Source organism: Balaenoptera acutorostrata, chromosome 7 (genome assembly GCF_949987535.1).
Source record: "Balaenoptera acutorostrata chromosome 7, mBalAcu1.1, whole genome shotgun sequence".
In the NCBI taxonomy this organism is placed as follows: Eukaryota; Metazoa; Chordata; class Mammalia; order Artiodactyla; family Balaenopteridae; genus Balaenoptera; species Balaenoptera acutorostrata.
In genome coordinates, this window is record NC_080070.1 from 60,317,443 (window position 1) to 60,332,915 (window position 15,473).

A 15,473-nucleotide genomic window follows, 5' to 3' on the forward strand; every position below is an offset into this window, starting at 1 on the left:
TTAAATTATAGTAATTTTAGGTCTTAATGAGTTATTTTAACATTACTAATTAAAACTGCTGAAATTGATTTGATTGTCCAACAAAGGATAAAGCGTAAACAGATTGATAAAAGGATATGAAAACAAACTGAAGGACCTCAGATCTTGTGAACATTTTGTTTTCCTGTTATTTCCTTTATTGACTCTGGTGCATGATGCCTAATTGAGGTTCCAGTGTCTTACACAATCCTAACTTTAACGCTAGTGGTTTTCAGTATCCTTACAATTTAGCCCAGAATTTTTGCTTCATGAACGTTACAGACTTTGTAGTTTTTTTATTTATCAGAAAATGAACAAAAAGGGAATATCTGGTTACTATGAACTATATTCCTTAAACGACAGCTCAGTATGACTCTAACAAAAGCCAAAAGTGTTTTGCGGGTACAGGTAATGCTTTGGGGGACAGGAGATTGTGGTGAGGCCAAGCGGTAGACAGAGAGCATTGTATGAGCTGGGTGTCTGGGGCAGGGTGTTCCACTAAAGGACTTAGATTACTTTATTTAAAGACTATCTATCTCCCTTAAAGTAACTTACAGGTTATGTAGTAGTTTTCTCCTTCTTTCTTTGCCTGAATCAGAAGTTTACTGCAGAGTGATAAGTTAGGGTAGAAATCTAATTTTGCCCATTCTAACACACTGATGAAGTCCAGCGTTAATTTCATGACACTAAAGCTACTCTATACTATCCTCCTTTAGCTGGGGTTGACATGGATTTCCCACCCTCAACATCACGTAAGCATTTTAACCCACAATAGTTCATGACTGCAATGTGATAGGTGCCTCTGCTTCTAAATGGGGCGTGAAATGGGAAAACTACCTTGTGCTGCTTTGTTGTCGTTGGAAACAGAGGGGCAAGAAGCCAAGAGAGGAACCAAATGAACCCTTGTTTTATCCTGTAGTCATCGCTACCCTGAAATCTTGAGATATCCCAGGCCCAAGCTACAGGCCCAAGCCAGGTTGTTTGATCTAGCACTTTAATTAGCCTTTATGGTTTCTGCTGAAGACAAAGAATTCTCGGCTAGGTTCTTTCTTTGTGTAATAGGATTAATGTGTGCTTTAAAATTATATTTTAAAAGGTAAATGAAAACTCACATTTATATGGCTATTCTAACTCATTTGTAAGTGTTAAAGGTTATACAGACCAAGCTGCAAGAGAGGAGAACCAGTGTTTGGCCATACTATTCAAGAAGTTTCAAAAGGAGGTATCCCAGCAATTCTAAATGGAATGTCTATGCTTGGGATGTGATGTAGCCCCTTCATTACATGGAGATATTTCAGAATTACCAGCTTCCATTTGAGTAACTAAATTTACTGTCCCAATAGAGCTGCAGATGAGGGGCATTTCAACTTGGTGGACGGCAGTCAGTAGGGTTCAAGTCACCTGCTTAATGCCAAGTCCTTAGTGCTTTCTGAATGAAACGGTAAAATGAAAAAGAAAAGCCCAGTTTTTAAAATATCTTTTTCCAATTTACCTTTAATCAAGGAGATCTCCCTGTACACTGTTATGAAGCTAAGCATTTAAGGATGAAGTCCAGAAATAAAATGTCCATATTTTCTACTAGAATTGCTTTCGTTATGATGATAGGGGTGGGAAGTAAGTTCTCAAAAAGAAGCAGCGCTGTAAGAAATACGAATGTGCTTCAGAAATTCACTCCTGAAGAACAGCCTGTGTGTGCAGGCAGATCTTGTTTATATTTGTCTTAGGCATTTAAAGTCTCAGGAAACTTAGTCTTGGTCCAAAACACTGGGGAAAAAAATAACACCAGACAGTACAGCAGTAGTATTTAAAGTAGCAGCATAGAATAGACCCGACCTAGAAATCAAAGGGCAAAGAAAAAGCCTACAGAAGCAATTTCCCCTGGAAAATGAAAACATCAGGCTCTACCTTATGCTAAACAGAGGGTCCTGACGTGCTTGTGTTCGCGTGTCTGTGTGGATGTGCTGAGGGAATGGTGGTTACTGGAAGGCTCACACGTGTGAGTGTGTGGACCAAGCATGGCACGTGACCTGCTTCCAGACCTGCAGAGTGGGAAAAGAAAGAAACATGATGATTTCCAATCCTTGCCCCTCCTCCCAGCCCCCCACCCCCAAATCGCTAGGGACGGGAGAATGAATGAGGTAAAGAATAAGAGAACAAGAGGCAACGTCTCAAGAATGTGCATGCCATTTGTGTAGACGTACAGAACTACATACCTGTGAATATATCTCCCACTGTACATACATGCACATACTGCAATCACATGGCATCAAAAATATATATTGTATATGGAACTTGGTAATGTCAGATAGGACCCTGAGCAGTATCATAGCCTTATTGCCACTTTTTTTGTGTGTGTACATTGAATGGCTCATGAGATTTTAAGAGATTTTTTTAACGTATTTCTATTAAATGCACTTATCCTTCTACATGTTTATATATTTTGGTAAAATTGGTTTATTAGATACTTGGTATTTTAGCGAGATGAAATTTCCTCACACGTTTGGTTAATGCTTTGATGTCAAGATTGCACATTGCTGAGTTGAAGCTCAGAAGTTTATACAGCTTTGGGGATTTTCAGCTGCAGACTGCAGTTTCCTTGGCTAAAAATTGCACTGTATGCTCTTGTGCATTCGCTCACGCTCTAAAATTACACATTGGGTCGCTGTGCTGCCTAAGTCACTAACTGCTGGCTCTCCGGTGGCAGCGTTGCTCTCACGGGACCATTTATTTACTTCTTTTGTGGAGTGATGACACAGCTCATCACCAGATATAACACAAGTGGACAGGAGCATGAGTGCTGTTGGAAGGCGTACACTTCTGTTTCCTTCAGCTGTCTTATTCACACGCCCAGCTTTCCCATTAAGAATTTAATCTTTCACCCATGAAAGAACAATTGGCCAAAATAATTAAATCCCCTTAAAAAGTGGAAATTAGGAGGCACTCCAGCTAGATAACACCTCCAACAACATCAGAGTTAGTTAGTGCTTAGTGAAAACCCTTAAATATGTATGTATATGTTTTCCTTAATATTATTTATGATCATCACTGCTGCTTTTATACCTTTTAATGGTGTTGCAGTTAAACCACTAGTACATCTGCTACGTATCACTAACAAAACTGGCCAGCTGAAAACAAAAAAAGAGCGAGAATGAATTCTATTCCGTTGTAGAGGAGTTGATTTATTTTCATCTTTCTTTATGTATCACTAAAGGAAAACAGTTGTTTGGAAATCATTTTAAGTTCAGTAAGTATGGATAGCATGTTATCTGAAAATTTTAATTTGTACCTTTTGGTGTCTGATCATTTGCATGGAAGAGACAATAGTGCCACGTCTGGGTTGTTCTCTTGTGCTTGGTTAATATGTACTTCTCTAGATTGTTCTGTTTCAAATGCCATTTCTCTTTGGTTTTCAGAGGCATTCAAAGCAAAATATCACAGTGGTCCTTTGTTTTCTAACCAATCTAAAAATTCCTTGATTAAATTTAATTTGTTAGTGTAAATAAATTCCTTGCCAATGAGTATTATTGTTGTTAGACAGCGAATGCAATAAAAAGAGAAATACCAAGATCTGTCAAAGTAATTTTTTTTTCCCCCTCTTCCATTTTCACTTTCAACTAAAACAAGCCTTGACTGGGTAAACCTGTATTAACTGTCAAAATACATCTATCAATCAATCAAGAGCAAAGTGCACATTTTCCATGGAAATGACACTAAAAATAAGTTTTAGCCCTGGTAAAGTGTAAATTGGCAGCTAGAATTACATTTGAAAGCACAATTATGGAACTGGGCATAAAGTTAAAAGATCAAAGCTCCCACTAGATGCTCCCTCGCCCACCTTTCTGTCCCCATCATGGCTTCACCATCACAGCTTCTGATACCTATTAGCCAGGAGCGGGTCTGTGACAAATCCATTAAGCAGTTGGCCTCACGCAGCATAGGGCAAGCTTAGAGTCAGCCCACCCCAGAGTATGGGGGTCCTTCCAACAGTTTTATTCCTAAAGCCTTAAATGTTCAGAAGACTGAATGTAACAAATGGGGGATATTAATTTCTCTCTCTCACACACACAAACCGTAATTTATCTGTGACTAAACCTTTGGCAATGCAAAAATGAGCAAGAGTAAAAGGAGAGTTGGGGTAATTTAAGTTTCTATTTACTGGGAAAGCCATATTTAGAAGGGAAATGGGAATGGGTCCGAGTGTGCCAGGATGTCTAATGGCTTTGAGGTAGGCCTGGAGCTGAGGACAACTTCTTAGTGCATGTCTGGTTGTCCAGCACGTGAACTGGAGGCTCTGAGTGCTGGGGCTCTGATGACATGTGCGTTCTTCCTGCTCTTTGAACGAGACAAGGCAAGGCAGCGATAAGCTCATGTGCTCTCAGGGAAAACGTGTTTTAGGGAAAGGACTTTCTGGGTCACATATAGTTAAGTTACTTAAGACCTGACAACTGACATAATGATTTTAGCAATTCCATTTAAAGGATTTTTACTGGTAAATGAAGTTGTCAAATATCCCAAGACTGATTTGATATTGTACTCTCAAAGAAGCCTGCATCACATCTGTTGCCAGCTAAACACACTTTCATCTCTTGTGATGTCCAAATTTAGGGTCAGCACTCATTGTTCAGATGAGATCACTGTGGCCCCTTAGATGTGGCAAGCAGTTGAAATGAGGAGCTCCCAGTTGTCAGGGCATGGGTGCAAATCGGCCTGTTAGAGCTCACAATAAAGAGCTTTGTGGAACACAGTACCAATCAGCAGTTTCCCTTTGTACACAGAGGCAACCGTACTTCCTCGTAACACTGTACCATTTTCTGCCTAAACCACTGTAACTTTGGGTTCTTCTAAAATCTTCTGGATTTGGAGCACCCATCCAAAAACAACATTAGATTAATATTTTTAAAAGTCACTCAAGACATAACTTTAAATATGGGGTCATTTCTCCATAAGAAGAAGCCTTTAGGTAAACCATATTTTGTTCCAAAATTACTCTCTATATGATACCTGTTTCCTCCTTGGCAAAATGACAGATTCTAATCAGATGATCTTTAACAGAGATAGAGACTCAAAGACCTATAGAGGCAAGAACTATAAATCAGTAGTACAGCCTGGGTGTGAGACATAAAGGAGCAGTAGGGACTGTGGTAAATTGTGGGAAGGAGGGGGTATTACTCAGTAATAGTCAAATTATTGCCATGCTGGAATTCAGGCCAGTTTTTGTGTATTATGCTAGGAATTTGGATGTTTACACTTAATTCCTGGTTTTTAAATGTGGCAATAAAAACAAAAACAAACACAAAAAAGAGCATTGCCCAAAAAAGAACATACCTCTCCACCACATTCATCATTCCTCTGAACTTAGGGTCCCAACTCTAAATGTGTAAGATTTCATGAGTTTGGTTTCCTTCATTTCGTTGAGCAGAAATATGATTGTATCATTAGCAGCAATATAGTATTGATAGTATCTAAGACGGCTATACATGATAGCCGACGTTTGACCATTTTGGCCCATAAAATGGTAATTTCATATGATTCACCTACTATACCGAGAACACTGTAAGGCAGGAGCCCAGGGTTGTATTTTGGATCTTCAACTTAACTATTTGTTTCTCATTTGTAGAATGAGATGAGTGGGACTATATTAACTCTAAATTCGCTTTCAACTTTAAGTTCATGTTCTTCTGAAGGCTTTAGGATAAAGTACAGTGACTTGAAGAACAGATACCAATATACAAAAACACCAAATATGGCAGAATAGGAAGGCTAGTGCTTGTTTATTAAAGGGTCAACGTGAGCATTTAAAAGGACCTCTCCAAAACAGCTGGCACCGAAGACAGATGTCTTAGGAAATTGCTATAGCATTCACATGTAGTAGTTAGTTACTGGGAAATAGTTGATGGTGCACCTTGGCTTTAGGAAACCACTTTCTAATAAAACTAAATCACTCTTCTGTGGGGCAGTGCATTAGACAATGGATCGTTATTACTTTTTGCTATACCTTACCAGATGCATCATTAGAAAGGAAGTATTTTTTTTCCAGAATAGCAAACTAAGTCCATGCTATAGCAAATGGCCCAAGTTCACCAAATAAGCTAACAAGCAAGAACAAATTAAAATCTAACATTCTGCCCAGTTCTGAACAGTGAACACGCCACAGCATACATTTCTTCAATTCTATTCAGCATACCATATAGCAGTCCTAATAGCTAAGAACTAGCAAAAGGCACAAAGGATTGCCATTCACCATAATCACAATTGTCCTGTAAACCCAAAGATAAAGGGCATGAAGGGCCAACAGGCAAATGGAAATACGTATTTGGTTTTTGTTTCTTATCCAAGAGACATAGGCTTTAAAAAAATCTTTTTTTTTTTTTTCAGGGGTGGAGGGTGGGATGAGACTGACTCTTAAAACTGAGCTTTAAAAAGAATACATAGCAGTAAATCATGTCAAAAAGTATACCGTGTATCTGATGTAAATAACAAGTATAATTAGTACCTGCTGAAAACTCTGAGTCAAAAACCCCAGGTAAGTCATCGTAAACGTTCAGATGCCCATGGCAAAGTGAGTTTCAAATTCTTGTTTGCACTGCCAAAACAATCCTCTGAAAAAAAGAACATGGACACCAATAGGGTCTTTGGGTACTAAAACTAAGATGGAAGAGAAGTTCTTTTAAGCCCAGATCATTCCAGCAAGTGATTTAGGTTTCCATTCTGCCAGGAAGGTTTAGAGAGGATGGCCATCCCTGCTTTAGGATTGGTCCATAACATGAACTTGTGCATGTACTGACACACAGGAAAAGGGGGTTGAACAGGAAGGCAGGTAACACACAAATGATTAGACCATAGCAATGTGGTATAGTATATTTTTTAAACTCTTGTGAATTGCCAAGTTGGAGAAACTATTGAAATAAAGATATGGACCCCAGTCCAGTGCTGGCTATCCTAACCCCGCCCTCCAGGCCCACTCTCCACTCTGCTCAGCCTGTACAAAGCCTATTCAGGGCTCCCTTGCCCTCCACCCTCCAGTAGAGGTTGACCAAGGAGCAGCTGCAGCAGCGGTGGGGAGTGGGAGGGCTGAGAGGGAGGTGGGGTACTGACCCCAGCCCCCCAGCCCCGTGAGGCCCTTGCTGGTTGGCTACATCCCTCAACCAGGTTCCCCTCCCAGCGCCTTCTCCACACACAGCTCCCTTCTCGTCTGGCTTCCGGTAACCATCCCTGCCTTCCATGTTAGCCTTGGGGTACTGCATTATCCCTGTTCACTGCCTGTGCCTACACCTCTGTACGTAGTGCCCTCATGAAGTCCCCTCAAATCGCCCAGTTTACACGTACCATCTGTCTCCTGCCTGCACTCTGACTCAAGGGCCTCCCGGAGTCCCATTCCCTCTTATATCTGATCTCTGGGGTCATCTATCCATGTCCCCCTTTTATTTGCACATATAATTGAGATTTATATTTTCAACCACTGACATGATTCATTTTGCAAACTAACCTCTGATCCAGTAGGATTCTCTGGGTCATAGAAGAAGATTTTCATGTCACTGAGGTGGCGACCAACCCAAAGGTCCCCTGTCACAGGATCCTGGGATACATTATCCATAAGTGTGTTAAAGTCCAGAGGCTTCTAGATTAAAACCAAGGAGAGAAGGAAGGAGAGAAAGTGAAAAAAATTTGAGAGGTGATGGAGCAATACATCAGGGAAAACTATCATCCTGTCCTTGGTCACCACACTCCTGGCTCCGGGGACATGACAATTCTGCCCCATTTCACTAGCACTCAAGGGAATTCCTCTAGCTTTCCATCTATGCTAGTATTTTGTCAGTTTCCAGGACACACGAGGGAGGGGGAAGATCAGAAAACCAAGGAAGACTGTTAAAAGTTAGATGAAGGCATTTGGACTAACATCTGTGCATGAAATTAAAACTGAAAGAAAAAAGTTTTAAGTACAGCCTAAAACAGTTCCTTCTAAAACGGCATGTGCAAATGATATTTTTATAAGCATTCAGAAAACAACCAGGAAATGTAGATTCATTTCTGATGAGAACATCAATGAAATGTAGGCTCTTCTTTAACGGCTAATCATAGGCTCTGCAGCCAGAGGAGAAATGATCACCCGGGGTCTAATTTGTGCCTTGGCGTTGAGGAAAAGTTTCTTCCTTGGCTTCCTGATGTTATTCAACTCCCTGTTCTTCTGCTGTTTATTTTCTAAATATAAGTTGCAAGCATGTGATGACTGCACAGATTGCTGTCGCAGCTTTGTACCGGGATCATAAATAATACCAACGATTCTTAATTCCATCATTCATCATCCTGGCTGCCTTCTACCAGGGAGAAATTGCATCTATTTGTTTACCTCTAACTCTCAGTTGGAGAAACAATATCTACCGTGTACCTCAAACAGAGGCCAGCCTACCTCAGCACCCAGAGACCCTGTCATAATTGGCGGTGACTCATTGCACAGGCCAGAGCGTGGACAGACAGACAGCTGTGGTGAGCCCATGCTGCCCTGTGCTTCCTACTCAAAATGAGAGCTCTCTCCACATGGCCGTGAAGGGACGAGAGGGCTCAAGCATTGAGGCAGAGCCTCCTTTTGACCTTCATGCAGCGCCATCACTCATTCCTACCCTGGAAACCGGCAAGTTTGGCCAAAGGAGGCAGCTGAGCAAACATCCTCTGGCCAAAATCAGCTCCAAGTCTCCTGCATCCCCGAACCCCATCTAGCCCAGTGTCAGACATTCTAGGCTGATACGTTAAGTTCTTTACGTGAGGAAAATGTTTGTCGCGGGGTTCTGCTATTATCTTTGGAAGGGGTCATGGCCAACTGGTGAATTCCATGGCAGATGAAAGCCTGCAAAGATGAGGGTGGGGAGTGAGAGTGGGAGAAGAACACAGAAACCTGGGGTCCTGTTCATTCATTGCATGATTAATGAGCTCCTGCCTTGCACACCTGCTGAGCAAGGGGCAGGCCTGGGTCCTGCTGAGGAAGAGCTGACAGTCCAGCAGGGAGTCCATCCTGGGCTCAGCAATGAACTCTTCCCTTGCAAATCTGTAATTCCGAGCAATACTAACTCACCACGATGCACACTCAGACCACGTTTCATGCTTCCACAAAGTCCATTGGAAATGTTTACATTCCTTGGTAAGGGAAACAATAAATTATTCTCTTTGGGAAAAACTGGAACCTCTGTTAACAAATATCCCAATTTTTAGAGAGCTGGAACTCACTGAAGTGAGACTATTCATTGGCTGTGTCTTGGAATTTTTTTTTTTTTTTTTGAGGAGGGGATCGTTTTTATTGCGGTAAAATATGTAAAACATGAAATTTGTCATTTTAACCATTTTTCAGTGTACAATTCAGTGGCATCAAGTACACTCGAAATGTTGTGAATCCATCACCACGATCCATTTCCAGAACCTTTCCTCATCCCAAACAGAAACTGTACCCAGTACCTCCCCATTCCTCCCTTCCCCATCCCCTGGTAACCTCTATTCTGCTTTCTGTTTATGAATTTGCCTCTTCTAGGTACCTGGAATCATACACTATTTGTCTTTTTGTGTCTAGCTTATTTCACTTAGCATAATGTCTTCAAGTTCATAGGTGTTATAGCATGGTTTAGTCCTTCATTCCTTTTTAAGGCTGAATAATATTTCATTGTATGTATATACCACACTTTGACAGGACATAAACCCATCTGCATCTCATCCCAGATTCTAAGAACAATCCCAGCTAGTTTATCAAATTTCTTGGCACTCCAAGTATCAATTAACTGGTCTTAATTAATATGATCCTTCAAAAGAAAGAATAACATTACAGTTGAAGGGGGGGGAGTCTCAACTGAATTGTTATGTCAAGAGACAGGCATGATTTGCTGCCAGAAGTGGGAGCCAAACCTGAAATAAGCTTTGCCCTCAATCTTGCCTCGGCAAGAGCAGTGCATTTATGATTCTGTGTTGAATGTATATTGGATTGGGTTTTATTCCTACAAAATCCTTTAACTTTCAATTTGCAGAAGTGCCTATTGTTATAACCACAATTTGTTTTTATTCCCCCAGCCAATATGAGTGTGTGTCATTCCATTTTACTTCAGCTAATACCAAACTAGCCCTGCCAGTGATTTTAATGTCAAACATGATGTTACATTTGATGTTGCTGCAAGGTAATTTTCTCAGAGTGAAGCCCCTCAGGACAGTCGCTGAGATGCGCCGACGGGCACCGTCACACGGGGCCTGGGGACAGCGCTTCATATGTCGTGGGCAGTTCTGACCGGGGAGCCTATCTTCGTGTTTTTCCGAAGCATTACTTTCATAATGCTCCACTTTGCTCTTACTTCTTCTTTCCTCTCCTTTGTGTTTTTACCCCTTTTGATCCAAACCTTCAGACCGGATCAGAATTGGTTCAGGTGAAGATGAAGCTTTGAAGAATGCCCTGCCCCAGCATGTCAAATTAACAATTAATTTGCTGAGTGCCTACTACGTGTGGGAATTCTTCCAGGAACACGTAGAGAAAATATCTGTCCTGTGGCGCTTATACCCTAGTAGGAGAGGCAGACAGACAATAGAGAAGAGAAGTAAAATACAAAATATGTTAGCAAAGGATGCTGAAAATAAAGCCATAAAGGAGATAGGAAATGTGTGTGTGTGTGTGTGTGTGTGTGTGTGTGTGTGTTTAGCGAGGAGCAGAGTTGCAAGTTTAGATTAGGTGCCCAGGGAAGGCCTCGCTGAAGTGACATTTTAGTGAAATCTGGAAAGGTATGAAGGAGAGAGCCATGGAGATCTGGAGGAAGAGCACCTGAGGAGACAGACAAGTGCCCCATCCTGAGGAAGGGCCTCGCCGGGGGAGCCCCAGAAATACTCAAGCAGGAGTATCTCAGCAGCGGGCCAAGGGCTGGAGACAAAGGCAGCAAAGGAATGGGCTGCCAGGGCACCTGGCGGCCATTGTGAGTACTTGGGCTTCATAAATATTGTGCTGTCGTATACAAGTTGAGGCTATTGTCTGTTCCATCAACATGGAGGGGAAAAAAAAGGGGTGGGGGGAGGGAAGGAGGAAGGAAGGAAGGAAAGAGAGAACTGAAGAATACAATGCCAAGCTTAATATTCACTAGAGCAGAAAGAATCAAAGTTTCACAGGTGATGTGTGTGGTTTGCTGCTTCCCACTCTGCAGCTAAGCAAAAGTGAACAACAAACCCATATGATGCTGAGGACTCAATAAAGGAGTGAAAAATTGGTTCTCACCCACTCCAATTAGACAATCCTTTTTTCCTCACTTTTAATTTCACAAATCAATTAGAATCTAATTATCACTCTGCAAACTTATAGTATTAATACATCTTACCTTCAATGGAGTTAAAGTCCAATTAGCGTGCTTTTCATACACATGAATCTTATGAGCCAGCACTTCAGATATATAGACATACCTTCAAAGAAGAAAAAGCTACATCAAAGCTCGTGAAGTAATGTGATTCAGAAGGTTACCATGAAGTTGTAATAACTCTTCCTAGGGAAGGACTTTGCTTAGAGACTGGAAAATGGAACCTGTCTCAAAGCACACCAAATTCTGAAGGAACTCAATGAGTTGACAGTGCCCAGAGGAGTTTTAATCTCTGAAAAGTTATTTCTAAAGGTGGGAAGCTAATTGGCACTGACTAGTAGGGAAGGAACTTAACTCTAACACAAATATCGGGGAGCAAAAGCATGACAGTGCTTTTCTTGGTTTGTCAACATAATGGCAAGCCCCAGGTTCTGCATTTTAGCCCCTCATTTTAGGCCAGAGAAAGCACAAGAGAAGACAAGTGCTTGACCTGTATCTGAGAGGAGACTTCCTCCCCTCTACCCTGAGTGCAATGTCACATTCATCGTAAAGATCTGTGGCCTAAGTCTAAGCACAGTGCACCCCAGGACAAAGAGATAAATGACTGCGTGATTATCTGCTATGTGTGAAGACCAGGAGATGATATGAATAATTGAAAACTGTCTGTGTTGCTTTCTCTAAATATGTTACTACCCTCTAAATATGTTACTAACCTTCTAAGTATGTTACAAATCCTTCATGATACAAGACGAGGAGGATTTTATATACACACCAATGCTACCCAAAGTGTGGTCCCCAAACCAATGCTGGTCTGTGAATTGTTTCACGGTCACCACCAGAAAATAATGTAAATCAACTACATCACTAAGCATACTACTTAGTGAGGCTGATTTTTTTCCCCATGGTAACACTTTCTTTATGAAGGAAGTGGTGCCTTGATTTACATTTTGGTACAAGCTTTTTGTCGTGTCACAAACCAGCACTACTGATATATACATACCTACAAATTGTTAATCTCATTATACACTCAAAAATCTTCCCTCAAAGCAAAGCTGTTTAGTAATACTAAATGTTTATTGCAGTACCCCCTCTTGAAATGCACTTTTTTCCCCAAAAAAGAAATTTAAAAAGAGTATGCCTTCACAAAACAGAAAATTCTGATTTGATATATGTTACCCCCTGAAAAATTAAGATATTTTACATTTTCCCTAATCCTCTTACTGGGATAACATGTTAAAATGCATCCCATCATTTAGAAAATGAATATGCTCTGAAGATGTCTAAGGAGAATCTGGGGACAGGCATGGCATTTTAAAGAGTTCACATACTTGCTATCAGGTGAGATGTTGATTCCACAGCAAAATCAAATCCGCTGGCCACCACTCGAACTTCATTTGGACTGTAGTAAACAATAAATGAGCACGCTAGACCCAAATACAACTCCCAGGATCTCAGGTAGGGGTCAACAAAATAGTGATCATTGATGGCATAGAAGTGTTCAGGTCCCACACCGACAATGCCATTCAAACTGCAATTCAAACGCACACATATGACACATGCAGGTGAAGGCATGGTACGTTACAGGATTATGCACTGGCATTCATCAATGTCTACTTGTAAAATCAAAAAGTGGAATGGAGACTTCACAATAGCTGTTACAGCCCAGAATTATGTGCAATCAGTCCAACCTATACAATCCTCAAAGACAATAATTACCCTAAGAAACCCTAAAAGGTTATTAATTAATAGCAATGGAACATAAAAATCCTATAAACTGTGTCTTTAAAAAAGTGTATGTGAAAAAAAAAAAAGTGTGTGTGTGTGTGTGTGTGTGTGTGTGTGTGTTTAGATAGACTGAACTCCACAGACATTAAATGAGGCCAGGAATCATTATCAGGGCCACACATTTCTTTATGCTCATACAGAACAGTCCAAGGCAGCATCAGGCAGTGGAAAAAACCCTGGCAATCTTGAGACTTTCATTTTAATTAAAGCTCTGCTACTATTAGCTGTGTGATCTAGGGAAAATTAATCATTTCACATGCCAGGGCCTCAGTTTCCTTATCTATAAAAAAGGAGTAGATGGGCTGGTCTATCTTTCAGCCTTACAGGATCACACATCCAGCCGCAAAGTTTCATAATTCTAAATGGAGTGAAATGTCTGTGAGCAAGAATGCTCAGAAATAGGATGCTGTGGTTTTTTTGTTGCTGTTGTTCTGATTTTGATTCTCCCTGTGTTACTGAAAATCTAAGATATATGAGTCTATTTTTCTGCTTTAATAGGTACAACAGCGAACACATAAGTGAGTCATTCTGTGCTGATTGAGGTGACAGAAGTTCCCGGGGGCCATTATCTGGGAGAGAATTATCTCCGCTCCATTGCGGAGGGCGTCACGGCCAGCACATCAGCTCTGACGCAGCTCTGGGCTCCTGGGCGACTTTGATAAGCGTGCAGAGCCTCAGTTTTCTCATCTGTAAAGAGAGGTTAAATGATTTTCCCAAAGTCATACAGCTCATTAGTGTAAGACTAAGGGTCAGAATCTTCATTTGTGGCGTTGCAGTGGGAATTACAACGAGATGATGCCTGCTGTCTGCTTTGCGGAGAGCCTGCCAATGACAAAGCCTCCATCAGTGGTAGCCACAGTTACTACATGAGAAAAAGGGTCTAGGAATTTAGGATTAGTCTGTACAGGCTTCAGGCATAAGCCTGCAAGCTGGGGGGTTTTTTCCTCTCTTTTTTAAAGGTAGATTTCTGATATTAGTTTGCTTTATAATCCTTTGCTATTTTTCATCAAAAGGAGCAGAGCAGAAGGGTTTAGCGTAATCGCTTTGAAATCTGATGAACTCCATTTGAATTCTGGAGTTGCTTGCTCTCATCCAGGGGGCCACAGGAGGTCACTAAACTCTGAGCCTCTCCATACCTTGAAAGGCTGGGGTAAGAATAAAGTGAAATAATGAATCAAAGACCCTGGCACCATGCCTGGCATATAGTAAATGACCGATAATGACCATGGTGTTGTTATTATTATTAATAACATGCTCAAATTATAATAGATTAGTCATTGGAATATTAATGTTGTAGACAACCATATAAACAACCATCAAATACAAAGCAGAAAATATACATGGCTAGTTCTTGGGTTGAGAGAGCAGAATTTTAGTTAATTGTGGCACTAACTATAGTTTGCTTCTATATTGCCAAAGACCAATATATTTGCAATTGCCCAGAAAAAAAATACTCTCACTCTGGGAAATTGGACAAAATTAAGATTTCCAAGATTAAATGGTAAAACAAATAAAATAAGTTTTCACTATTTCATAGTGACTCAGAGCACAAGCTCCAGACTCCAGATACCAGGCTTAAAGTTCCAGTTGTACCATTTATTGACAGTGTCACCTGAGGCAAGTTAAATACTCCAGGCCTCATTTTCTTTAATCCAAACTGGTATAGAAATAAAACCTAATTAAGAAAATATTTGTGGGACTTCCCTGGTGGCGCAGTGGTTAAGAATCCGCCTGCCGATGCAGGGGACCCGGGTTCAATCCCTGGTCCAGGAAGATCCCACATTCTGCAGAACAACTAAGCCCGTGCTCTGTGCACAACTGCTGAGCCTGAGCTCTAGAGCCCGTGCTCTGCAACGAGAAGCCACCACAATGAGAAGCCCGTGCACCACAACAAAGAGTAGCCCCTGCTCGCTGCAACTAGAGGAAGCCCACGCGCAGCAACGATGACCCAACACAGCCAAAAATAAAAATTAAAAAAAAGAAAATATTTGTAAAAAGTTAATAAAATAATCTGTTCAATTGTAGGCCAGGAGCCATAAAGCAGCATCCAGCTAACCTGGGAAATGAGAGAGGAAGAGGATGGGTCTTCTCTGAGGGGCTTGAGTCCTCAAAAGTTTCTGCAGAGGACTTTCCTGGTGGCGCAGTGGTTAAGAATCCGCCTGCCAATGCAGGGAACACGGGTTCGATCCCTGGTCCGGGAAGATCCCACATGCCGCGGAGCAACTAAGCCCGTGCGCCACAACTACTGAGCCTGCACTCTAGAGCCCGCGAGTCACAACTACTGAGCCCGCGAGCCACAACTAGAGAAAGCCTGCATGCAGCAACGAAGACCCAACACAACCAAAAATAAATAAATAAAATAAATAA

General features: G+C 41.3%; 1 protein-coding gene across 1 annotated transcript in view; it reads right to left on the reverse strand.

Annotated features, from left to right (window-relative positions):
• LOC103004502 (serum paraoxonase/arylesterase 1) overlaps window positions 1-15,473 on the reverse strand; it is a 41,976-nt gene that overhangs the window by 9,001 nt on the left and 17,502 nt on the right. Inside the window, 6 exon segments of the mRNA XM_007198407.3 lie at window positions 1,924-2,057; window positions 6,512-6,617; window positions 7,505-7,636; window positions 11,346-11,427; window positions 12,650-12,677; window positions 12,680-12,849. Coding sequence (XP_007198469.2) covers window positions 6,585-6,617; window positions 7,505-7,636; window positions 11,346-11,427; window positions 12,650-12,677; window positions 12,680-12,849 — 445 coding nt within the window. The 3' untranslated portion in view covers window positions 1,924-2,057; window positions 6,512-6,584.